The sequence below is a fragment of the Alexandromys fortis genome, unplaced genomic scaffold (assembly GCF_014885135.2).
Source record: "Alexandromys fortis isolate MF-2015 unplaced genomic scaffold, M_Fortis_MF-2015_v1.1 scaffold_269, whole genome shotgun sequence".
NCBI lineage: Eukaryota > Metazoa > Chordata > Mammalia > Rodentia > Cricetidae > Alexandromys > Alexandromys fortis.
The window spans coordinates 553,432-579,684 of NW_026068138.1; the positions used below are offsets into that span (position 1 = coordinate 553,432).

General features: G+C 38.7%; 1 protein-coding gene across 1 annotated transcript in view; it reads right to left on the minus strand.

Annotated features, from left to right (window-relative positions):
* The window catches only part of Stt3b (STT3 oligosaccharyltransferase complex catalytic subunit B), a 71,448-nt gene that overhangs the window by 19,857 nt on the left and 25,338 nt on the right, over window positions 1–26,253 (minus strand). Inside the window, exons 2-6 of the mRNA XM_050126556.1 lie at window positions 19,711–19,819; window positions 16,151–16,438; window positions 10,087–10,152; window positions 7,361–7,460; window positions 546–644 (exon numbers count right to left, since the gene is read on the minus strand). Of these exons, the coding sequence (XP_049982513.1) occupies window positions 546–644; window positions 7,361–7,460; window positions 10,087–10,152; window positions 16,151–16,438; window positions 19,711–19,819 (662 nt within the window). The remainder of the gene's footprint in view (window positions 1–545; window positions 645–7,360; window positions 7,461–10,086; window positions 10,153–16,150; window positions 16,439–19,710; window positions 19,820–26,253) is intronic.

A 26,253-nucleotide genomic window follows, 5' to 3' on the forward strand; every position in this document is an offset into this window, starting at 1 on the left:
GGGCTGATGTGCTGGCTACTTTTTTTTTTCAACTTGACAGAGGCTAGAGTTATCTGAGAAGGGGGAACCACAATTGAGAAAATGACTCCATTAGACTGGCCCATGGGGTACTGTCTTGATTAATAATTGGAGTCAGAGACTTCAGCTCACTGTGGGCAGTGCCACCCCTAGGAAGGTGGTCCTGGGTTGTAAAGGAAAGCAGGCTGAGCAAGTCATGGGGAGCCAGGAAGCAGTACCCATACACACCCTCAGCTACAGTTTCTGCCCTCATTTCCCTCAGTGATGGACTGTGAGTGAGCTACCTAGGTCAAATGAATCCTTTCCTTCTCAAGGAGGTTTTGGTCAGTGTTTATCACAGCAATATGAAGCAAAGTAGAACAATTAACATTACTGAAGTCTCTCAGAAATCAGAATATAATAAAGTAGCTGGAAACCCATTTTAATAACAACATAGAAGAAAAAATGATTTCAAGGTCACACACATTTTAAGTGGACAAAACATTTGACAATGTCCTTTCATCTCAACTTCAAAAACTTTTCCATACCTGCAGCTGCCATGTGCTCACTTGTTCTGATTGGTTGAAATCCCACAAAAGGTATCTGCATGGATAATATTAAACCCACAATGTAGAAAGTGCTATATGCTATAAAAACAAAACAGGAAACAAGGTAATTTACTACTGCCATTAAATATTCAACACATAAATATATTTATGTCTTATTTTTAGAAAAGTTTTAACACAACTTAAGAACAGACTCTTGAAGTGACTGATTTGATGTGCATTATAAATCATAAATATTCTATCCATTTTTTAAAGTATTAAGTGTTCTTTGTAGACTTCAGTTAAGTTTCTGTCAGAGACTTCCTTTCTAGAAAATGGAATCAAGTTTTTAAAAATCCACCAATAATAATCATTGATAGGAGCCAAGAAACTATACAATTACATGTGTACTAAGTAACTATCATTGCTGCGGTTACTAATCCAAAATATTCACAGCTTCACAAACACCTAACATTATCATTAACTTACAAGAGTACCTGCTGGTCTCAAAGGGACCGAGTATTGTATGTCTTCCGTCAGTCTCTTAATGCTCTTTGTACAGAGGTTTAAGGATTTAGAAAGGATATACAACTGGCTTTCTGCATAATGGAATAGATGCCAGTCAGGGAAGCAAGAGTCTGACACAGTGGCTGTTTGCTCTCCACAGTGGTCCTCCTTAGTTAGCTTAGGTTGATTCCAACGCATAGAACTGCTGAAGAGGGATGACAACCTGTGTCAAAAAGGTTTTCCCCTTACATGCCACAGATGCCAAATACTAGAAAGTATTTGGAATCACTGAAAGTAAAATTTCAGAGTTGTAAAAGAGAGCTTATCTTAAATAAGCTGATGCGAAAATATTATTGTATTCATAGACTTATTTACATCCCTTTCATAATTGTACTTGATAATCAGTTTGGGGCAAATAAACTACTATGAAGAGGGAAGTCTAGGGAGCATTGGAATAGAAGCTGTCACTCCATCACCTCTGTCTGCTATGCTGTGTAACCGTGGAGAGCACGCACTTCACTTCTCCTGCCTAACGTAGTTATATTTATTTACTTTTAAAGGTAAATTGCAGGCTATTAGTTTAAATGTTACAACTACTTCCCAAGCTGTTTGGTAAGTGATGACTACTGTGTTGGAAGATAAGTTAGTGAATCTAATAGAAAGGGCCAGAGCTAATGAAGGCCACAGCTCCACCAACCAACCACAGTGAACTTTGCAGACACATGCTGAATGGTACAACTCTTTGTCAAATACTCAAATAAACCCAAGTTCTCACAATTCTGGATCTGCTTATGTGGTCGAGGGGCCTTCTAGTAACCTTCTTTTACTAACTAGTCTGTGTTAAAGCTGTGACACAGCTCAGAAGCAGAAAGGGAGAAGGGAGAGGGAGGGGGAAGCAAGGTTACCATGTGACCTCCACATATGTAAAATCAAATACTTTAATTCCGTCAATACAGAACAAAAGGTGGGTATGATCATTAACACCCCTCCCCCCATTTAGAGCCCCACATGCACTACTATCAATATGCATTCTACAGGGTAGAGCTGAGAATCAGACCTAAATATGAGCATACACCAACACCACCAGGAAAGCATATAGGAGGAATAAGCTTTCTTCAGTGAAGCCTGCACACAAATGGGTACAATCACCTCTTAGAAATGCAAACACAGAATTTAGCAAGGCTTATAGGACTTTAACTAACTATAATGGACAATACAAACTGCATTAAAAAAAATAAGTGATTCCTTAAAAAAAAAAAAAAAACCTAAGGAGAAAATGAAGTAGCACAACTACCTTACAAATGATTCGGGGCTCTTGAAGTGTTCACAAGTTGTGGAATCACCCAAACATATACCCTCATCATACTCCCCAAAGAAAACTACCTCCATTACACAGCTGCTTCTTGGTTCCCTTCTTTCCAGAGCAAGGCAATCACAAATCTATGTCTGACTCTAGAGTCCTCCTTTTTTTTTTTTTTTTTTTTTAACAATAAAAAGAGAGCCTCTACTCCATCTGCCCAGCAAATTACATTCTTCAGGTTTATCATAAGGGGTATACTGGAACAAACAAATGAACACACACATACACAGTCTGTATTTGGCAATGTAAGCATTTCAGTTTGGTAACCCAAGCAAAATACTTCTTAGAGACTGCTCACATTCATTTCTAGGAATATTCAAAAGAGGAAGACTACACTTTCATGCTAACTTCACATTCACTGTTATCAATAAGGAGAAGGAAACATTCAGGGCTGGGCATGCGGTCCCGTGGTAAAGCATTTGCCTTAGCATGCCTAAGGCTCTAGGTTCTGTCTTCAGGACCATGAGACACCCAAAGCAACCAAGTAACAAGACCCTAGTCTCTATGGAAACAAACACATTAGAATTCAAGTAATAGTAAAGAGTGCCAGGAATGAGTTTGAGGGAAGGATAGTCAGTCTAGAGAGCTTAAAGAAGCAAAGAGGAGTTGAGTTCTTATTACTTGGCTGATACCAAACAAAGTAATAGGGATACCACAGCTTTGAAAGGCCTCTGTACTGCTCAGCCTCCATGTACCTGCACCAGTGAAACCAATCTGCTGGGACACTGCTGTGGTCCAGAGCGCCGGTGAAGACAGCTGGACCCTGTCAGCTCGAGCTTTACTTTCTAGTTTTGGATCACTGGCTCTATGAAGGGTTTACACAGGAGAAATACACATCTTACCTCACAGAGCCCCTTCAGCACAAAGAAAAACACGTGTACCCGATCAAGTTTAGGACCACTGACCAAGCTCCACAAGTTTACCTCACTTAAGCTACTGTGCTCCCTGAATTTCTAAAACAGCACATACATCTCAGTATCTTAACTGACATAATTTAGACTTCCATTTTAAAACAAAGTGGAAAGTTAGATTCACTTGAGTAGAAGTAAATGAAGAAATCCGGTTAAGAATAAACACAACTTCCATCCACTATAAAAATAAAAGCATGTTTTTCTCCAGATTATATGAAAGCACCCAATAGTGTGCTTGCAAAAAGACCTTAAATCTATGATAAGCAGGACATTTTAAAAATAGAATATCATATTAAGATCAATTCCATCTAGCCTCTAAGTTACAGAAGTTGGAAAAGTCAGATGGACAGTTCCAGCCATAGCACATGTAGTTGGTGCTTGTGACAGTGGTAGGGGAGGGCTTATGTAAGAAGGAGCTTGTAGAGTAATACAAAAGGTGTACTACTGATGTGGGAGTGTCATATATCAATCTGTTGATTTCATTGGCTGAGCAATAAACTGCTTGGCTGGCCCTGATAGGTTAAAGCATAGGTAGGAGGAGAAAACAGAATAGGATGCTGGGCGGAAGAGGAAGTGAGGTCAGACTCTGCGCTGCTTCCAGAGGGACCGGACAGCCGCCATGCTCTGCTCAGACACCAGGATGGATGGAGGCTAGACTCTTCCCGGTAAGCGCACCTTGGGGTGCTTACACACATCATTAGAAATGGGCTAGTCCAGGTGCAAGAATTAGCCTGTAAGGGCTAGAGTTCATGGGCCAAGCAGTTCTTAAATGAATACAGTTCGTGTGTTGTTATTTCGGGCATGAGCTAGCCAAGCGGCCGGGGTGTTGGGGACGCAGCCCCGCCGCTCATATTTCAACATACTACTGTGCTCTTACAAGACCTCAGCAGTAAAAGCCTGCAGCACCAATTCTTCCTACAACTCCTCTGAGAACCCTGACCCACCTAGTAGTACAACTTCCTACCTAGCTATGATAACCTTTCTTAACTTTTTACTATTCCATCAAAGAAGTAAGCTCTAAGAAGATGACAACCCAACAATACCATAAATCACTCATTAGATCATAAAAGTGCTACCACACTGCCATCTTGTGGAAGCACAGTTTCTGGCAGTCATTGCTGCAGACCACGCTTCTGATTGGTTAGAAACTAATCCCCCCCCCCCCCCAAACAATTGGGCTTATTCACATGTACAGTTTTTCATTTTACCCAAAGAAAAAAACACTCTGATTAGACAGAAATCTACAGAAATCCTAATCATTTTTCCACCCAAAATACTTGCATCCCAAGGGCAGAGAGGCAGTGGAGCTTGGCTAATGCACAGTTGACTCCAGCTCCACCGATCTTAAGTGGTGACAGAGCCCCTGCTGCTCTCACTTCAGCACCTCACTGACAGGCCATGACAGTCTGCAGTGCTCTCTATGCCATCTTTTATACTGGAATGCCAAAGCATGCACGTGGAGGTCAGAGGACAACACCTCTTGGCTGCTGCATACCCCAATGCTTGGATTAAGGAGCTACCATATTTGCTTCACATGGGTTCTAGGGATCGGATCAGATGCTCACACAGTGCCCATCACCATTTTCTCAGTCCCCTTCTCTGGAGTTTTAAGTTACTCCTCCTCCTCCTGCAAACTTAGAGAAGGATCTATGAACACACAAACTCATTAACATTAACTCATTACTTAATCTTGTCAGTCTTTCTGAGTTAATTTCTTGGACAATGTTCAATGGGAATGGCTAAAAAAATATCCTTCTGTCAGACAAGATACAGAAGAGAAAGATCTTACAATCCAGTCAGTTTTACTAGATCACTAACAACACAAAAGTCTGTAAGAATGTTGAAAAGTTAACTTAATAAAGTCGCCTTGTTACTTTCTGATTGCTTCGGTTACCGGGAATTTTGGTAAGTATTCAGGGTAAAGAAGGGTGAGAAAACAGTAACAGAGGGCAACAAGAAAAACACTTCTTCGGACTAGCAGGGAAACACCAGGTCAGCTTAGCAGGCACAGATTGTGAGAGCTCCTTCCCAGGGCACTGCTTACAACAACCATAGAACACATCACGGAACCTGACATTTTACAAGCTCCAAAAATGTAAAGGTAGCATGAAATGACTTATTCAAAATACTTGAGCAGAGAAAAAAAAATCACACTTTCAAATGGAAAAATAAATCTTCTTGCTATTACCTAATAGGAAGATAAGGATAAGGATTTAGAGGAAATACATCCAGATTTAAATTCTAGTTCTGGGATGGAGAGATGATGGCTCAGCAGTTTAGAATACTGGCTTTATCTTTCAAAGGACCTGAGTTCAATTTCCAGCACCCTAATGGTAGCTTACAGCTGTAACTCCAGTTCCAGGGGATTTCATGCTCTCTTTTGGCCTCAGCAGACACCAAGGCACGTACATGGTAGGGACATACATGTAGCCAAAACAAAACAAATATGCTCGAAATAAAATTAAAAGCAAGTTTAAAATTCTAGTTCTGCCCTGCAGAAGGAATTCATTAGTTCTGACAAGTGTTAATGAGACAATGCCAGACTACAAGGAGATTATAAACACACTGTGGGAATACTATAGAACTCATGAAATCTATACAACCTCTCTTCTCTTGAGACAAGGTCTCACTATGTAGTCCTGCCTGCTTCTGCCTCCAGATTTCTGGGATTAAAATCACACAGCCACCATGACTGGCTGATTCTACTACTACTAAAGCTCAATACTGTGACTCAATCATTCCCACAGCTATGTAATAACTAAACCTAATGTGTCAAAAAGTACAACAGACAATTATCAGCAAACATAATTTACAAATGAAGCAAAACAGATTTAAAAGACCAAAACTAAAAATTTATTCCACTAAAAGTCATTTAGGACTTTCCTTTCCTTTTGCTTAGAGAAGGTCAGAATTCTTTAGCCCAGGGTAGCCTGAAATTCTCTGAGCAAGGCTGACATCTACCATGCCTTGGCCTCCCAAGTGTTAGATTTTAAGTGAGCCAGAACACTAGTTTATCTACTGTATGTAAACTCTTAAGTAGACGTAAGCATTTACTTTAAGGCTCCTAGCTTCTACATAGGAAGCATTCCTGACCAACACGACAGGTGTGATTCTCAGGCTGGGTTCACCTATGATAGCACCAAAGCATTTTCTACTTTTGTTTAGTTTGTAATTAAGAAAGACCCTTGGTGCTACATGCCTTGAGTCTTGAGACAGGAAGATACTGTTAGACTATTCTTTGTAAATTAAATATGTAATGCTTGAGGGAACCCCTAAAATATCTACTTAATACAACACACCTATGAAAAGGAAGACTCAGAAACCTTCAGTCCCTTCAAGCAATGAATACACAGTGGCTCTCCCCTGGAAAGTGCTTATTGTAACCAACACTTAGGACTTTTAAACAAATGAAAAGCCAAGGCAAAACTCTTAGGAATCCAGGTAGTACTTCTGTTGGCCGGGTTCATTTACCATGAAGGCAAAACTCAAAATAGATCATCACTGCTAAAGAGATCAATCTAGGAAGCATGGGAATCACTTTATGCTTTTAAAACCACCCCAGTCATGCAAATAATGTATCTAGTTTATAGGATGTGTAGCACAAGACAGATATCCAGGGTTAAAGCTGAAGATCAGAGAAGCAGAACAGTAAGCCACTAGAGAGACCTTTCACGTCTACCAAGGCTCAGACCTAAGGGGCAATTCTCTGACTGCCTAGACTGCACTGTGTCTCTACCAAACCTTAGACTCCATGCTCCAATGAGTTTCTGTCTCCCTCTCTCTGCCCAGCCATATCAGAATCAATCAAAAACCTACTTTTATTTGTTAATATTTCATGTGACTATCTGAGGTCTGTTTATGACCCTCCCCCTTTTCTATTTGGTTTTTTTTTTTTTTTTTTTTGGTTTTCTGAGAAGGATCTCGTGCAGTCAACACAAAAGGCAAGTTAAACATAAAAAATTACTACCTTTTCATGGGCAATACGGACCATGCAGGAAGTCCGTTTACTAAGAACGAGCGTGAAAGGTGGAACAACTCACCTATGTAGACTCTCTTGCTATACCTCTGCATTAGCAGTAGCACGAACACATGGAGAGGGATAAGGTTGATGATAAACACATAACCTCCCCACGCAGAGACCTATGGGAAAAGAGAGGCTTAGACACATGGCTTCTCTCACTTCCTAAAACATAACATAAATTCATGCCAACATACATATGAGAAAATAAAACACTAGGATTTCTAGCAATTTTCCGAAGCAGCATATATACATAACAGTTCTTTTGTTTTGTTTTGGAGACAGGGTTTCTCCGTGGCTTTGAAGCCTGTCCTGGAACTAGCTCTTGCAGACCAGGTTGGTTTCAAACTCACAGAGATCCGCCTGCCTTTGCCTCCCGAGTGCCACCACCACCCACCTATAATTCTTTTTTTTTTTTAATTGATAAGTAAAGTAACATGATCTCATAAACCCAGTAAACTTTTTTAAACTTACTGGAGAATAGCTCAAGTTAATAGGAAGGCTTAAGAACATCACATAATTGTGAATTGGCAGAAAATAGACTGTCCTGGAAATGAGTTCTAGAATATAGATATCAAATTTTTAGAATAGAATAACGAGCTTTTATTTCATTTATGATAATCTATTTACTGAAAGAAAGTTCAATAAGCATAAGAAAAATGAATTCTGGCACTGGTCAGTGACTCAGCTAAAAGGGCACTTACACTCTCGGTCACACTGTAGAGTTCTTAATAGTGCAGGCTGGCTGCAGCCTCAAGAGGGATTACAAGTGAGAACTGTATTTAAAATATAACGCACATGCACGCACACACACACGCATACACACACACACACGTATGTCTTTGACTTATATGTATGCACATTTAAAAAAAATCAGAATAACCATGGTTATTCAAGTCTAAATAAATATTTTTAAAAGTCAATGTTCATTCTCAACCATTACAATGGACTGACTTTTCATGTGCTCAAACAGAAAAGAGCTCTTTTAGGATCAAGGCTCAGCTGGGCAGTGGTAGTGCATGCCTTTAATCCTAGCACTCAGGAGGCAGAGGCAGGTGGATCTCTCTGAGTTCGAGGCCAGCCTGGTCTACAGAGCAAGTTCCAGGACAGGCTCTAAAGCTACAGAGAAACTATGTCTCAAAAATCCAAAAAAAGGATCAAAGCTCATCAGTATGTTTAGTTAGAAGGCTGAAAAATTCACTGGTTACACAGTCATCATGAGGACGTGTTAGTGTACAAAAATATTTCAAAGCAACTTCTAAGGACCTACAGTTAGTTCATAATATATAGACATACACACCTGTTTACTGCTTAGTCACATACATGTTTTTCCCCAACAAACCCAATGTCATCCTGAGCTTAAGCATTAAGCTCTAAGAGTCTCCTGGATATTCCTAACATTAAAAGTGACTTCCTTAAGCACAGGGCACAATACATACCCCAGGTATTAAGCAGTTTAGAAGGACCACAGAAAACTGATACACCTATTTATTCTATAAAATTAGTTTTAGCAATTAAATTACTGTTAATTTTCACATAAAAAACTACATAGGCTATTGGTTGAAAAAGAGGCGGAAGTATAAAAAAGTAACATTGAACCTTACCCTTCAGAAATCTATTTACAAGTTATGAGGCAGTTTATGGGTTAACACAGGATGCACGAACAATACTTAGGTACTGACTGTAATGAGTTCGGGAATTCTGAAAATGCAGGCAGAAAATCAATATGCCACCTCATCTCTGTCCACTTACAAACAGGCAAACTGAAAGCAATCTGAACACAAATCTCATGTTTTAAAGTGGTCTTTCTCATCCTTTGCTGATCTTTCACTCTGGGATCTCATTTCCTTCTTCTCTGGCCTACACACCACAGAAAATTCATCCCATTAAGGAATGAAAAGAGAACACAACGGGCCAGAAGAACATCCAGTCTTCCTCATCCTTCTGTCTTCTCAGGTAACCTTCCTTTGGGAAAGCTTTTTCACCAAGATTCTTTTTGTTTGTCTGTTAGTTTGTTTTTCGAGATAGGGTTTTTCTGTAGCTTTGGAGTCTGTCCTGGAACTAGCTCTTTAGACCAGGCTGGCCTCGAACTCACAAAGATCGGCCTGCCTCTGCCTTCTGAGTGCTGGGATTAAAGGCGTGTGCCACCACTGCTCGGCTCACCAAGATTCTTAAAGTGTGCTTATTTCTCTGGTCTTCCCAACTTAGTGATGGAACAGATGATGTGTATTTTTACAACTTATGATTGTGATCATTAAACAGTCAATTCCAATAAAGGAAAGCTAATTTTTAGTTTGATATTTAAAACTATTTGAGTGTTAAACAGTAGCTAACTTCCTCTAAACATGGTTTTATGCTCTATATTTGACAGGTAAAGTTTCTTGTTCTTTTTAGTTTGTAATGTAATTAGGGAAACAGTTTACTTGTTCAAAAATTAAAAAAAAATACATAGGAACAATAAACTATATTTAAATTCAATTCTAGATGTGATTAACAAGTTAAAATCACTTAGAAATGTAATGCTAAAAACAACTGATTTGTTTCACTTGCTTATAATAAATACTGCATTTGAGGACTGAGTATCGGCTCTCAACAAAGTGTCCCTCTCTCTAGCATCAAGGCGAGGGGGATGGCAGTACAGGTACACACTGAGCAGAGTCCAAACCCAACCGGAACAGGAGTGGTAAGGAGAAAGGAGCTGCTCTTGTTGCCCAGAGCTCTTAGAGCAGAGCCAGGCACGGATCTTACCATGTAGAAATACGACAGGCAGCAGCACATCGTCCAAAACACAGACCCAGTTTTCACAGACTTTACCTAAAAACAACAAAAGTAAATCCCATTGTAAAATGTATATGAAGACAGTTAACCATCTAAAAGGTACTGAGTGAGGACTGAGGCGTGGCTATTCTGATTGACTTAAAATACTTTTCAATACTGAGTAAGATACATTTTAATAACTGATTCTCTTTTGGTTAGTTTTCAGTAAAAACAAATAAACAATGAGGAAAAAAATTTTGCCTTTTTTTCATTTTCTGTGACGAAATATTAAGTATCAACAAATTGGAGCCTTATATAAATGTGTTCAGTAACTCTACATTTTCATATGGTTGATTTGCTAGACCTAATATAATACCTTTATATTCATCTGAATACATGATCACATATATAGATTCTAAGCTTCCATTTTGAAAAACTTAACTGTTACAGTAAGAAAGTTTAGATAGCATAAATAATGAAAAAGAATACAGAAGGAATGTGGGGCTAAGCAGAGAGAAAACATTTCTAGTTTATAGCATTCCATGAGAATAAGGAAGACAGTACACTAAAATGGCAAACATTTAAAAAAAGAGCAAGGAAATCAAAAGTTTAATAGATAAATATTCCATGTTTATATTAGGAATAGGCAAAATAATCAAATGATTTTGTTTAAAGAGAACAAATTAATTCAAAGTCTATGTAGAGAAAGGCAAAAACCCAAAAGAGCCAACATATTAATAAAGAGAAATAAAATCACAGGGATGATATTACCTGAACTATAAGACTTACAAATTATAGTAGTCAAGACAGTCAAAAGGATCACTGACATAAATATAAAAAAAAGGGGGGGGGGATCTAGAGAGATGATTCAGCAAGTAGTTAAGAGTACACACTGCTTTTGCAGAGAACCTTGCTTTAGTTCTCAGGACTACTGGAGACCGATAACTAACTGCCTGTCACTCCAACTCCTGAGGACCAAATGTGTTTTTCCAGCCTCATGTATCTAAATTCATGTGGTGCACATAGTCAAGCCTGCCCCCCCCCACATACACACACACACACACACACACACACACACACACACGCACGCACGCATACACACAGAAAATCTAAAATTTTTAATTGAGCTATACAATTATTTATGTTTTGTTGTTTGTTTTTTGGTAGCTTTGGTGCCTGTCCTGGAACTAGCTCTTTAAGACCAGGCTGGCCTCGAACTCACAGAAATCCACCTGCATCTGTGAGTACTGGGATTAAAGGTGTGCACCACCACCGCCCAGCTAAGCTATACAATTATTAGAATACAAGGTAAAATTTAGTTACAGCCTAGACACACAGAAAAGACACACTCCATGCAATCTTGGGCTGGCCTCTTGCATAATGTTCAGAGTCAGTGAGAACCCAAGTGAGTCATAACAACTCAGGTCTAATCAGAGCTTTGCTCAAAGAATCTTAAAAATAACTTTATTCTCAGAAGCTACAAGGTCCACTGTTACCAGAACAAGTCAATATTCATAATTCTCTTAAATAAAAATTGGAGGAGTGGTATTTTATATGTATATCTTCATATATATATATATACACACACCGCTAGATATAAATCCAGTATATGTGTGTGTGTGTGTGTGTGTGTGTGTGTGTGTGAGTGCACCCATGTACCTATTATAAAGCCCTTGGTTCCAACTTCAGCATCACGTGAAACCAGGTGTGGAGTCGCGTGATGGAGGCAGGAAGAGCAAAGTTCAAGGTCATCCTAGGCTGCAAAGTAAGAAACATCAGAGATGAGTATTTTGAAGGTAAATCCAATGTGATTGTCTAAATAACAGTCAAGTACTTAGTACCTACAAGTCCATATACTGTGGCTAGCAAATTATCATATTAAGCAGGAGATAAAGAGCATTCTTTATTACAGACAGGTCTATTAGAAACCAGTGCTTTATATCTATAAACATGGGCTATCTTGTTTAAGTTCATAGCAGTAACAGATCTACTCAAGTTCTAGTGGAAATAGAATTTATCACCTCAGTGAGAAAACTCCCTCAGCAATCTACAAAGTAGCAAGCTTTAAGTTACCAGGCAGCTAAAGTATGAAGCAATGCATACCCAAGTATTAGGATAGCTAAAGACCCCAGACACACAAGCAGCTTCACACAGGAAGACCTGGAGGGGCTCAGCCTTCTTAGCAACATAGCTAGTCACATGGAAAATTAGAGCAGGGGTGAAGCTCAGTGGTAGAGTGCATGTTTGACGAATATAAGACTCAGTCCTCAGCATAATAAAAAGGAAAGAAAAGAGAACTTTTAAACTAAAAATTAATGGATGGAATGCAATCAGTGATAGGATGCTTGTGAGCATATGCAAGGACCTGATCTCCAGCACTGAAGAGGCGAATCAACAAAACAAAACAGACTATAGGAAATTGATGAACTTCTTGTGCATTTGTCCAAAGAGCACAAAAAAATTGGACACAAACATTTATAGGACCATCATTTATAATAGCCAAAATTTAAAATAACTAAAGACTGAATAAATTTTTAATGTGCTATAATACAATGAAATATTATCAACTTGAACACTAAGTATCTATTTATAATATAACATAGATCAACACTGAAAAGTCTGTTAAGGGAAAAAACTGATATTAAAGGTCAATACATATTATATTCTTTACATGGAGTCCATGCAAACTCAAGGGAAAAGGCAAACTGCTGTTTTGTGGAAGATGGAGGAATGAGAGGTTAATGACGAAAGATGAATGCAAAACACAATCCAAAGTGGACCAAAGGCCATAATCCAAGACCTGAAACTTTGAAAATGCTAGAGAAAAAAAAAAAGAAGGAATTGCCGAATATAGAGATACTTTCAGAAAAGGAGTTCCATAGCTCAGGAAATAACAGTAACAACTGACAAACAGGATGGCATCAAACGGGATGGTTCAAGACGGTGGCATTTGCGTTGCTGAAATCTGCCATGCTACCATGCACCTCTCCCCGCATCTTGCTAGTGACTTATTACCTCTTATTTATTTTTAAATTTACTTTATACAATATGAAAATAATTTTTTTTTTGATTTTTTAAGACAGGATTTCTCTGTGGCTTTGGAGCCTGTCCTGGAACTAGCTCTTGTAGACCAGGCTGGCCTTGAACTCCCAGAGATCCGCCTGCCTCTGCCTCCAGAGTGCTGGGATTAAAAGGCGTGAGCCATTCAAGTTCAAATTGCGTGATAAAAATCAGTGATGAATTTGGCACAAAACTGTCACCAAATATACATACAATGACGGTGCAAGACATTCTGCAAAGGAGACTAGATCCTTCATTGAGGAAGAGCATAGTGGCTGCCATCAGAAGTTGACAATGGCCAAAGGAGAGCAATCAACAAAACCAATCTTACAACTACCTGAGAACTTGCTGAGAACTCCACACCAACCACTCAACAGATTTGAAGCAAAAAGAGAAAACAGCCTATGAACTCGCTGAAAATCCACACATTCATCAGTTTGACCTCCATCTTCTTATACAAAAAGTCTGCTCCTTGTCAGACTGTCATATGCGATATTCAGCTCAGCCACTGGACCAAGAGGCTCCAAGCACTCCTCAAAGACAAACTTGCACCAGAAACAAGTTGCAATCAGGCCTGATGGTTTGCTTAACCACAGTGTTCTGAACCCTGGCAAAACACTATGTGAGAAGTGTGCTCAGAAAACTAATGAGGTACAGGACAACCCAATGCCTGTGGCTGGCATTGGACAAAAGAAAGGGCTAATTCTTTCCAAGACAATGCCTAACTCCATAACATGCAATTAATGCTTTAAAAATTGAATAAACTGGGCTTCAAACATTTGCCTCATCCACCATAGTCACCTGACCTTTTTCCATCTGACAATCACTTTTCTAGCCTCTCCACAACTTTTTGCAGGGAGACACTCCCAAAACCAGCAATATGCCAAAATGCTTCCCAAGAGTTTAACTCTCAAAGCATGAATTTTTTACACCATAGGAACTTATATAAACTTTTTTTTTAAACTGGTAAAACGTGCTGATTGTAATTTCCTACTAATAAAAGCGTGTTTGAGCCTAGTTGTAATGATTTCAAATTCAAGGTCCAAAATCACAATTCCTTTTGGCACCAACCTAACAGAAAGCTCTGCACAGCACAAGAAATAATCACCAAACAAAAGAGAAGACCTGCTGAATGGGAAAAGAATCGCCAGTGAGACAGTGAGATGTCTCGGAGTATAAAAACGCTTGCCTTGCAAGCTGGATGGCCTGAGCTTGGTCTTTAGAACCCACATAAAGGAGGAAGGAGAGAACCAACTTCACAAAATTGTCACCTAATAAACCACATGTGTGCCACAGCATACATGAGCCTCCCTGACTGCATCATACACAAGCAGTAGTAAATAAAACCTTAAAGTGCAGATGCATAGCTATCCCTGAACATAGAGAAGGAGGAAGTAAGAGGTACAGGGCTGGGGTACATACAAGTACAGGTTTTAGACTGAAGAAATTTTCTATAAATAAGAGTGGTGAGAGTTGTACAATAGTAAGTATTCTTTAAAATAATGCAAATGAGTTTTATTACCATTTTGGAAACATTTTTTAAATGCTAACAGGCAGCTGAGATTTCAGTCAGGATACTACTTCAATAGTTCAGACTCACGTGTTAAAAGAAAATGAAGGATAAAAAAACCTATACATAAACCAGGCATGGCACACAACTATGATCCTAGCACTTGGGAGGCAGAGGCACAGGCAGGAGTTTGAGGGCAGTCTCAAGATACATACCAAGGCTTTGCTAAAAAAGAAAAAAAGAAAAAAAAAAAAAGAGCAAAAAAAGGGGCTAAAAAACTACAGAGAGAATCAATGTTAGTTTTCTTAATGCCCAACTGTAAATAATTATTTCTAAGTGAGGTATTTCCACAATAGGGTATTGTTTTCTTACAGTAAATAGGAGACATAACAAAATGCAGATGACTAAAACAGCTAACCAACCTATCTATCCAGACTTTCAAATTCAAATCAATGTCATTATTTACTTCAGATAATTTTATTAAAAAAAAAAAAAGAATTTAACCAACATAGATGGAATCTTCTTTAATGTTGTTTCCTCACTGTCAACCAATCATCCTCAGAAAAAAATATGTTAGGAAGTTGATGCACGGATTCCTCATTGCTATATAAATTTCACATTAATGATTTATCATATCACGACTATTCTACTGTAACTCATTTCCCCACTGGCCATATTAATAAGATCTATCTACACTCACATACATTATTTTTAGTATTAGAACTTATATAATTAAAAGGCTTTCAATAGAGATTGAAACATTTCAAGTCTGCATGCAGTAACTGAAGGTTTCTAAAGACACTCCTGATGGTGACGGCTGTAGGACACTAACTGCTGCTGTCTCATGCTCACTTACACGGTGCTTTTCTCTCTTTAAAGTCAACTTCAAGAGGCTGCCTCTGCAGTGTTCTTCCTAGAATTCCAGGTCAAACAAAAATACCTAACAAGCCAGGGAAGTTTTTTGTTTTGTTTTTTTCCTCAACACAGGGTTTCTTTGGCCTTGAACTCACAGAGATCCACCTGCCTCTTCCTTCTGGGATTAAAGTTCTGGGATTAAAGGTGTGCACCACCACTGCCCGGCTCACCAGGTAGCTTTTAAGGGAATTTAAAATAACTATTAAAGAGAAAGTGATGCTGTCATTCACCTAGCTACCTAAAACTATAGTTAAGTGTATAAAAAGTACTCACACATAAAAAGTGTGTTCAGCTGACAGGCTGCTTCTGCTATTTATTTCTGAAGCTACAACTTATAAAGCAGATACAATAAGATTATTATGAAAATTAAAATCTATGACTATATGAATCCAGTTATATATTCAGAAAAAATGTCTGGCATGCTTTTAAATGCTACCTATTGTTGAATTTATTATGAATAGTAGTAACATATGTGTGCAACTCTATTGGTAAAAGACATAAGTCCAACCTAAAGACTTTAGGCAGAAAGTCACCAGCATTAATGATAGCCAAATATTAAGTGGTACTTACCCATAAGTAGTAAGTGAACTGAAGCGCAAAAATTGCAATGCCTTCATTATCAAAGGATCCTGCCACTGATCGAGATATGTACCCTGGTACAATTGCAATAAAACAAGCAGCTAAAAGTCCTGCTCCTTGGTTCCAAAGTTCTCTAGTTAGCAGGAACGTAGATATAGATGTAAGGCCGCTAAAAGTTGGTGCAAGGAATACACACACATCTCTTATGTGAACTGTTATGTTCAATGTATTTAAAATCCAATGAATAAGGCCAGCTGTTATCATCAACCCTGGGTAAACCTAGAGGAGGGAAAGAAAGGAATTTAGTTACATATAAAACATGGTACCCAAAAAGAACAGTCCACATTCTTTTTTAATTAGTATACACCATTTGTAGTTAAGATGAAGAGAAAGCTTTCCCCCTTCATGGGATACACAATAAAATCTTTTTGGAACAGATACAAAGAAGAAATTCATATATAAAATATATACTGAAATAAAACAAGAGTGATTAAATAGAAAATATGTAATGATGTTTATTCCATTAACTATCTTCCTCACTTCCAAGCACTGTCTTAGTCATGTATTTTTCAGGCTTAGGAGTTTAACACACTTTAGCCATGTTCTTGTTGTGTATAAATAAAAAGGAGAAATGATAGTTATAAGTAAGTTAAATCCAAGATTCAGAAAGTAAACACCTCTAGGAAGAAGGATCAGTCATTTGGGAACCAAAAGAATACTAAAAGGCTTTAAGTGCTCTGTTCAAAGTCTTAATAATGGGAGGGAAGATTACTATACGGACACTCACCTTTATACCAAAAGAAGGGCAGTTACCACAAGATTCGTAATTGGAGGATATTTATTTCGAATCATCCCTCAGTACCTAATATGTGTGTTTTTATCTGCATTCTCCCCAAGAATGAAACCACAAAGACTCTGCCGCACATTCACTCCCTGGCTGTCCTACTTAAATGTACTCGTCTCAACAGACTCCGCCCTAGTCTTTAACTCACCCCCTTGCTTTTTCTCCCTAGCACTTATTATCATTGAGCGCACTATTTATAAACCTTATTTTCAACTGCTCAACCTCACAAGAATGTAAGCTCTAGAAGAATAAGAGTTTATTTGTCAGTATCAAGAACAATACAGACACAGAGTGTATATTCAATGTCTAGTGAATGCACAGAGTAACAGGATTGAGAGGAGAAAAATAGTATAGTGAGTCATTACAATTCTCAAAAAAATCTGCTCCATTTCTTACTCAGTACTAGGTCCTACTGAATAATTTTTGTCAGCAATACACAAAGAAAACACATGAATTTGAAATTTTTTCTCGATGTAAATCAACATATCCATATAATCTGGCAGATGGACCTAATATAAGAAAAGTCAAAATACAAAGCAGTATTGAATCAAAAGTCTAAAACCCAAAACTCCTAACAGCAAAGATACATTCAAACTTGGAGCTGGAGAGATGGCTCAACCAATGGTTGAGAGCACTTGCTGCTCTTGCAGTGAGGACCCAGGGTTCGGTTCCCCAAATCTACATGGTAGTTCACAAATGTCCATAACCTTCAGCTCCTGGGGTTTTGGTCCATCTTCTGACCTCTGCAGGCCTCAGGCACGCATATGGTGCACATACGCAAATGCATGTACACATAAATTTAAGATCAGGTGTGTGCATGTGTGTATTCAAACTTTTAAGGAACTCCAGATGTAAAAAACAAAGGAGTTCAAATTTAAGTAGATATTCATGTCACTAGAGCCCATAAGAGAAAGCAAAAAAGCCCAAGAAACCAGGTGTAATGTGCACCTTAGTGTTAGAGGTCAAGCAATTTTAACTTGACACAGGGGCCAGAGAGAAAGCCTAATTTCCAAAGTCAGATGCTGTTAATGAAACTAAACTGGATAAATTCTTCTCATTCATCAGGGAAGTCAGGAAGGAACTCTACCTTCCTTACCAAGTAGGAGCAAAGACTTACAGAGATAAGATTGTTCCAAAAGTACTGTAATGGGGCTGCACTAATGGCTCAGACGGTAATCCCTGCAAGGCACAAGGACCTGACTTCATCCCTAAGCCCCACATTAAAAGCCTGCAGTGTTGGCACACTCTCAGAGCCCCAGTGCTGGGAGATGGGGAATGGTATAGTGGGCAGAAGGAGGTAGATTCCTAGAGTTTGTTAATCAATCAGCCTAACCCAATTATGTAGCTCCAGGCCAGTGAACAACTGCGCAAACAAACAGATCCAACGTGGACACCACCCAAGGAACATCTGTGGCTGACCTCTGACATCCACATGTACACGTGCACCCACATGTATGCACGCACAAACACCCCTTTATAAACACAGAAGGAACATGATCTAAATTAGAATGTATTTTAGGTTATAATCAAGTCTCAAAAAACTTAGAAGGGTTGGAAGTTACATGATATTTGCTAACTACAATCCATTTGAAAAATTTTAAAGAGTACTACAAAATCCTCTTTTAAAAGTTATGAATGAACTTCTATGAAGGCATGGTGGTTCACATCTATAATTCCATCATTTAGGAGGCTGAGGCAGAAAGATTACTGTTAAATGGAAGGTTAGCACGGGCTACAGAGTGAGCATAAAAGAAAATAAAATCCCACAAGTAGGAGATTCTAAAAGAAATTAAAGTGGAAGAATGATGAAAACACTAGGTTCAAAACCCAGGAAGTTCTGCTAGCTGCATGATGGTAACTTTGACTGTGACAGCTGTAAACAGTCAACAGTGGAAAAAAGGCTGAAAAATCACTGGAGAAATGACAGGGAGTTGGGAAAGGAACACAAATGTAAATTCAAGGTACAAAAGAAAGGAAATAAATCTGAATTAATATGTGAGAGCAAAAGTTTATCTGGGGTGACAGTGATAGCGGTAAGCGTCTGGCAAAGTCAATCAAGAAGAAATGACCAAGCATAGAGACTCCCTCAAGAGCTGCCACATCTTCCCTCTTCTCTTTAAGTTCTCCTTACACACTGAATCCTAAGAACCTTATATCATCATTCTGTATCCAGAGAACTCTACACCAACTATAGTCAAGGCACAATTATCTAGATTGAGGCCTGAAAAGTTTAATTATTTTAATAATCCTAAATTTTTACTCCCCCCTCCCCAAAGCTTTATTTCAAACTCAGTTGCTCGAGAACAAAGCAAAAAACATAATCTAGACTTGAGGTATTTTGTGATAGCAGATTTTTGTTGTTTTGTTTTTGAGACAGGGTTTCTCTGTGCAGTCCTGACTGTCCTGGCGCTCACTCTGCACACCACGCTGGCCTTGAACTCACAGAGATCCACCTGTCTCGAGTGCTGGGATTAACCACCACCTAGCCTGACAGCAGATTCTTAATCCATCCTGATACTTGTCAGAGGCCAATGTGAGATATTCCACAAATAAACTGCCATGAATAAAGCAAAGAAACATTGGCTAATTAGCTACAGAGGCTGTGTTTGTGAACTATATGCAGTTTTTGAGGACCCTCAACCCACCAACACGTAATGGTTTGCTCAACAGTTTACAGTTAACATCAAAGAATAGCTAATATACTTACAGTGCCACCTACTATTCTTCCTAGTGGATACCATGCTCTTTCATCAAACCAATTTAAAAATTCATAGAACCCATGAGATGCTAGGTGATGTGTTGATCTATAGTTAAACCTGGAGAAAAGAGAAAAGGAAATGTTATAAAACTTGTTATCACAATACCTTTCTTTATATTTGATATATGGATATATACATATATAAATCATATATATCACAGCAATATTTCTCAAACTCTAATGACAAAAACATTTGAAAATTTCAAGCCAATGTCTATACCTCTAATACAACTAATTATACCACTAGCACTCTTTTAAATCCACACAGGAACTAGAAATGCTCAAATTAACATATGACCATTAGTGGGGGTACAAGGCAGAGGACTCAAATTTAACCAGGAAAACAAAAGGGATACACAAAATTCATTATTGTAAAAGCAGTCCATGACTCAAAAGGCTAGGAACCATTATCAAGATGGTACCAAACTGACCAGGAAGCATATGTCATGTAACATCCAAACGCTTACACAGAAACAGTAAAATAGTGGCTTAAGAAGGAAGAGAGCAGACTATGCTAGCACAGTGAAAATGGGAGTCTGGCAGTGTGGCTCTGTTTAGAGTACTTACGAAGCCCTCATACACGCCAGGAAACAGAGTATGGTTTTAAAGCGAGATTATAATTAATTTCTGAAAAAGACAAATGAGAAGAAAGGAAACTAAGGAAACCAAAGCCCAAAATGCAAGCAAGAAGAGAAATGCAAGCAGAGGGCAGTTTCAAGGCTACTCCACATTTAGCATAAAGCAGTTATGGAGGGCAGGAAAGACCAGTATCCGTGGTCAGGCTGACATTGGGAGTGACAGCAGTACATTCAGTCAAGATTCCTTCCTCAAGAGGCAAGTAGGCAGCAAAGGCATCTGTCTATGTTAACGTGACATGTGGACACAGGAAGTGAAATAGTGCTGGACTCATAGAAGTGCACTGGAAAGCCAACTGGTGTATACCCCCAAATCAAACATTTGAGAGAGTAAGCATCCTTGAAAGTAAGCAACAAAAGCAAACAAGAGATCTACAAAGGGCAATGGATTCTCATCTCCAGAGGAAGCCTGACTGGTTACAGGTTCTAGCACCATGTGCCTGGCTCACAGTGACAGCTCAGAGTACTGTGTGGCTCTGCTTATGCACTGTGTTGTAGCTTCTTCATAGCCTACATCATGAGGTGGCTATAAAGAGCAATTACATGGCACCTGCAAAGCTGCTACTACTACTATGATTAACACACATAGTAAAAGCCCATTTCCAAGTTTTAAGGAAAACATGATTACCCAGCTAAATCATAGACAGGCTACTTTAACTGGAAAAAGTAAAGAGCAAACCACAAGGTTAAAAAGTATGAAAAATTAAAAAATCAAGAGACACCCAGAAGTGTTTACACTCATAAAGATCACTAAGGGCTACAAAGATGGAGGGCAGAATAGGTTCCAAACCTAGAACTCAAAATGTTACTAATGATAAAGTGTAATTCACTCATTCAGAAGCAAAATGATAACTCTTTAAAGAGACAGCAAAATCGAATGCATTCTTCAGTGTGACTGACTACCTGATGCTATAAGGTAATAGAGTTAACATTAAAAAATTTTCTGAGAAGGGGATTTTTAGGATCAAAAAAGTTAAAACTCTACTTGGTGCAACACAGGAATCCCCACACCACAGAATTAACTTCAAAAACAAGCCCCAGACGCCTAAATTACTGGTGTACAGAAACCGCACAGTACTGCAGAGCTCCAGTTGCACTTACAAGCAATAATTAATCAGGAGCACCACCCTAGAAGAGTAGAGTGACATCCCCAAATCTTGTGACAATACTGAATGGATAAACCAGTATCATAGCAAGAATCAAGGCTTAAATTTTTCCTAAAAAACCTTACTCCAGCCAGGCGGTGGTGGCGCACATCTTTGGTCCCAGCACTTGGGAGGCAGAGACAAGCATTTCTCTGTGAGTTCAAGGCCAGCCTGGTCTACAAGAGCTAGTTCCAGGACAGCCAGGGCTGTTACACAGAGAAACCCTGTCTTGAAAAATCAAAAAGAAAAAAAAAAAAAAAAAAACCCCACCAACCCTTACTCCAAGTAATGATTAATGAACAATACGTTTTACAAACCAGGAACGTTTCACCACCAAGGCTCTCTTTGGGGTACTTTCCCTTAAGTCATGACCTCCCCTCTATGGGCAAGTTTTATTAGGCTCTGTAGCTGCCTCTCACTCTACAGTAGCATCTTCTACTTAAGATGGTTATGATAACTCATTCTAAAATTTCCCCCAAGAGACCAGAGTCATACGAAGGTTTTGAGCCCATGATGCAACATTATCTCCCTGTCTGGAGCTTCCTTCTCATTTCTAAACCAGAGTTGTCTGCCTTAAGTGATATTTCCCTCTCTGGATGCCAGAAAGGTACCCCAAACTCAACATTCAGTCAAACCCATGAGAGGACCCAAGTCAAACACACATACTACACCTGTTTTCAGAGTCTAGGTGTCACCCTTCCTGCTGTGGGACAATGGTCTCTACCCTGTCACTAATATTTTAAATAAATTCTGATCAGCCAGTAGCCAGGCAGGAAGTATAGGCGAGATGATGAGAATTCTGGGAAGTGGTTAAGTGCAGTCCGCAGTCGTGACCCAGCCTCAGAGGAAGCAAGATGTGACTGCCTCGCCAAAAAGGTAAGCCACGTGGCTAAACTCAGACAAGAATTAGGGACTAATATAAGTTTTAAGAATTAGCTAATAAGAAGCCTGAGCTAATGGGCCAATCAGTTTATAACTAATGTAGATTCTGTGTGATTTCTTTGGGACTTAGCAGATGCAGGACAGGGCTGGACAGAAAACCTCAGTCAACACTGTCCCTCACATCTTAGATCTCAAAATGTCAGCCTTCTAATTGTGTACTACGACACAAATGTAACCACACTAGACCTCTCTTCATCAGACTCCTCACATGCTTTATCTTTCCACATCTACTTCTCACCAAAGTGGTAGAAGCTCTCTCATGACTGCTCAGTCTTAAACCAAGCTAGCTCCCTACTTTCCATGCTGATCTTCAGTCCTGCAGACTCACCTCCCTTCCCGATGCCACAGTCCTTAGACTATTAAGCCCATGATCACCTGGGGGCACTGTTGTTATCCCGTTAGCCTGGTTAACTCACTATGAACCTCGGCACATTTCTAAGGACACAGTGTATTTTCTTTGCCATGTTTGCAGTCATCACCTGCTGAAAGAGTGTCCCGGGCTCCATGACTGTAGTTCTGCATGCAGATGAGAGTAAAGGCTTTCTCTAACACAGTCACATAACCACAACATACGTCTCTCCAAAAGGACAACATTTTAACTGTAATACTTGAGATCCGTGCCTGAAGGAAAGCAAGGCATTAAGAGTCTACTGAACCTTAGTCAAGGGCTAAAAACCTGAACAGAAATGGAAGCATGAGTGCTGGGTCTTTGTTTAGTCTCAACATTCAATGTTGATAGGAGGCAACTCTCTGAGAGTGTATCTCATGTGTTCAAGTTCATTACATGTCTATATTTGAATAAGCCTTGAGCACTATTCTTGTCAGTTTTATAAGTCAACTCTCATTTTGTAGCTTTTCTTTCCACTCTGCCAGTGGTATTTTAAATTACATGGATTTGACAGGAGTAGGCATAGGCTTGCCAAGGTCAGAGGACAACTTGCAGACATCTTTTCTTGCCTTCTACCATGTGGGGCCCAAGTTATTTCAGCAAGCTAGTGCCCTTAGCCTCTGAGCATTCTTCTTAGCAAGCCAACAGTGTTTAAGTATTTAGTTCTCTTTATTTATGTGTATGTGAGTTTACGTGCACTACATACATGCAGGTGCCTGTGGAAGCCAGAGGGTGTCAGATTCCAGAAGCTGGAGTTGTGAGTCACCTACGTCGCTGCTGAGAATTGAACCCAAATCTCTGCAAAAGAGCAATACCCACTCTCAACTATTGGGCTACCTCTCCAGTCTCCTCCCCATGGTACTTTTTAAAAACAAACTCTTGACATAAACCTAAATTTACACCCCATGGCAGAACTACAGCTTTTGTTTTTGCAATGAAAAAACAAAAGTACAAGAGCAAGATAAAGAAAAAAGGAGGAAGAAAAATAATGCTCTGCTCTAGTGTGATCATAAAGATAATGCTCATTTTCTTCTTCATGATAAACAGTTTAAGTTTACCCATTAGATCCTCAATAAATCTGGAAGTGATCATCACTACAGTTTTGAATTAAACCCTGGAATGTGAGGGAACATTTTTACTAGTAGTTTTTAGTTTGTCTCTTTGAATTTCTAAATTGTTTTTTATTTTAGGTTTGGTACAGGGTCTTACTATGTACCTCTGAAGGGCCTGACACTCCCTATGCAGCAAATTCCTCCTGTCTCAGATTCTTTATATTAATTTTAGAACAAGTTGTCAGCTCCACCTAACATAACTGGCAAATTCCCCTTAATCTCAAATCAATTTTGGGAAGAATTAACATCTTTATTATATCCAGAATATATTTAATTCAAGAATATGGCTGACCTTGACCGAAGAACAGACAAGGAAAATGTGGTACATTTACATAAATGGAGTACTACACAGAAGAAGAAAATAACAACATCTTGAAATTTGCAGGCAAATGGATGGAGCTAGAAAACATCACACTGAGTGAGGTAACCCAGACCCAGAAAGACAATCATCATATGTACTCACTCATAAGTGGTTTTTAGACATAAAGCAAAGAAAACTAGCCCACAAATCACAATCCCAGAGCACCTAGACAACAATGAGGACCCTAAGAGAGACATACACGGATCTAATCTACATGGGAAGTAGAAATTGGGAGCATGGGGACCTTGGAAGAGAATAGAAGGGAGGGGAGTAGACAAAAACGTAGAGCTCAATAAAATCAATAAAAAAAAAAATCCACCCAGAAAAAAAAAAAAGAATATGGCTGATACCCATTTATCTAAGTCTTCTTGAATACTGCTTCACAAACTTTATAGTATCACCTTACAAGTCTTGAATACCTCTGCTTATATTTAATCTCATATCTAATCTTATCTTTTATCTAAAAAAGTCTTTGCAACTAAAATTCCTGCATATGCTTACTAATACTTATAACATCACTAGATTCTACTATCTATTTTAATGCTATATTTAAGCATAAAAAATAATGACTATCCTGGTATTAAAAATGAAAAGGTATCTCAAAGATTCTGACAGTTTTAAGAGCACTGCCTAAAAGAGGTCATAAACTCCCGTCTCATTCTATCCTTTCAGTATTCCTCCCTGTAACTGCCAATCTTTTCAATCATAAAAGTTTTGCAAGTAAACAGCAGTTTTAGTCAAAGTTAAATACTTGAGAAAAACATATACCATTAAGTTCTAAAATGAAATACACTGCTGGGTGTCCAATTTAAGGAGCAGATTTTTTTTTTCAATAAATCTTCATGAACTCAATCAAGAGAAACTTAATTTCAAACTTAAATACATATGTGTTTGGATTTACACAGATTACAGTAATAAGTTTATTTTTGAACAAGTTTTTCTTGCTGTTAAATTATTCATCATTATGAAACCAAGTTTCTTTGGGGTCTAAGAAAATTCTGGCTCCTGGTCAAAGGACTCCATACTAATGTCTGCTTCCTTCATGGTTACATTAAACAGGAAGCGCTACAATCTAAATTTATAACTTACTACAAATCTGTTGCAGATTGGGTTGTTACTGCTAAGTATAGTCTGGTTATTTTTTTCCATGCAAATTCTCAGTTGCAGCACTACAAATTCAATCCAAAGCAAACATAAGAGGTATTTAGATTAACTGTAAGGCTATTCTTTTTCTAGTATAAAAAATTAAAATGGGATGTAGTTATCAACTTCTTTTTTAGCAATATTTATCATGGTCTTTGTCAGCGCTCACCTGCTACAAACAAACAAACATTGTATTTTCCCTTCAAGCAGTCACTCAGCTGAGATTCCTAATTGTTCTCAAAGCCTCACTACTAATGATTCTGCCTCTCTATACCCCGGCCCATTTTTATTTGTGCTTTCAAAACATCACCTTGAAAAGGTCCACCTCATCGTGTAATTTTTTTTGGGGGGGGGGTGACTTTTGTACCATAGAAGGACTTCACTGCTCTTGGCACTTCATTCATGAGAGCCAAGTAATGTTTGCAGTTTACTCCTTTAGGAACCCTATCATTTATCAACAGTGACTTAAGGTTTTGTTCCTTACCCTGACATTAACCTGCTTGGGAAGGAATTCAGAGTCTCAAGCATGCCAGGTAAATGGTGTACCACTGAGCTATGATCCACCCATTGTTTTAACATTATATGGTACATGTAAAATATGAGCCAGAAAAGCTGGGAAATAATTTTCACATAATTTAGAGCTAACACAGTTAAGTCAGAGAAAGTTTTAGTCCCCAAGTGTGCTATAAATAGTATTGAAAGGAAAACAAGTTTCCCAAGGGCCAGCTCTGTCCTTTGTTCTAAAACACATTCTCCTGCAAAGAGC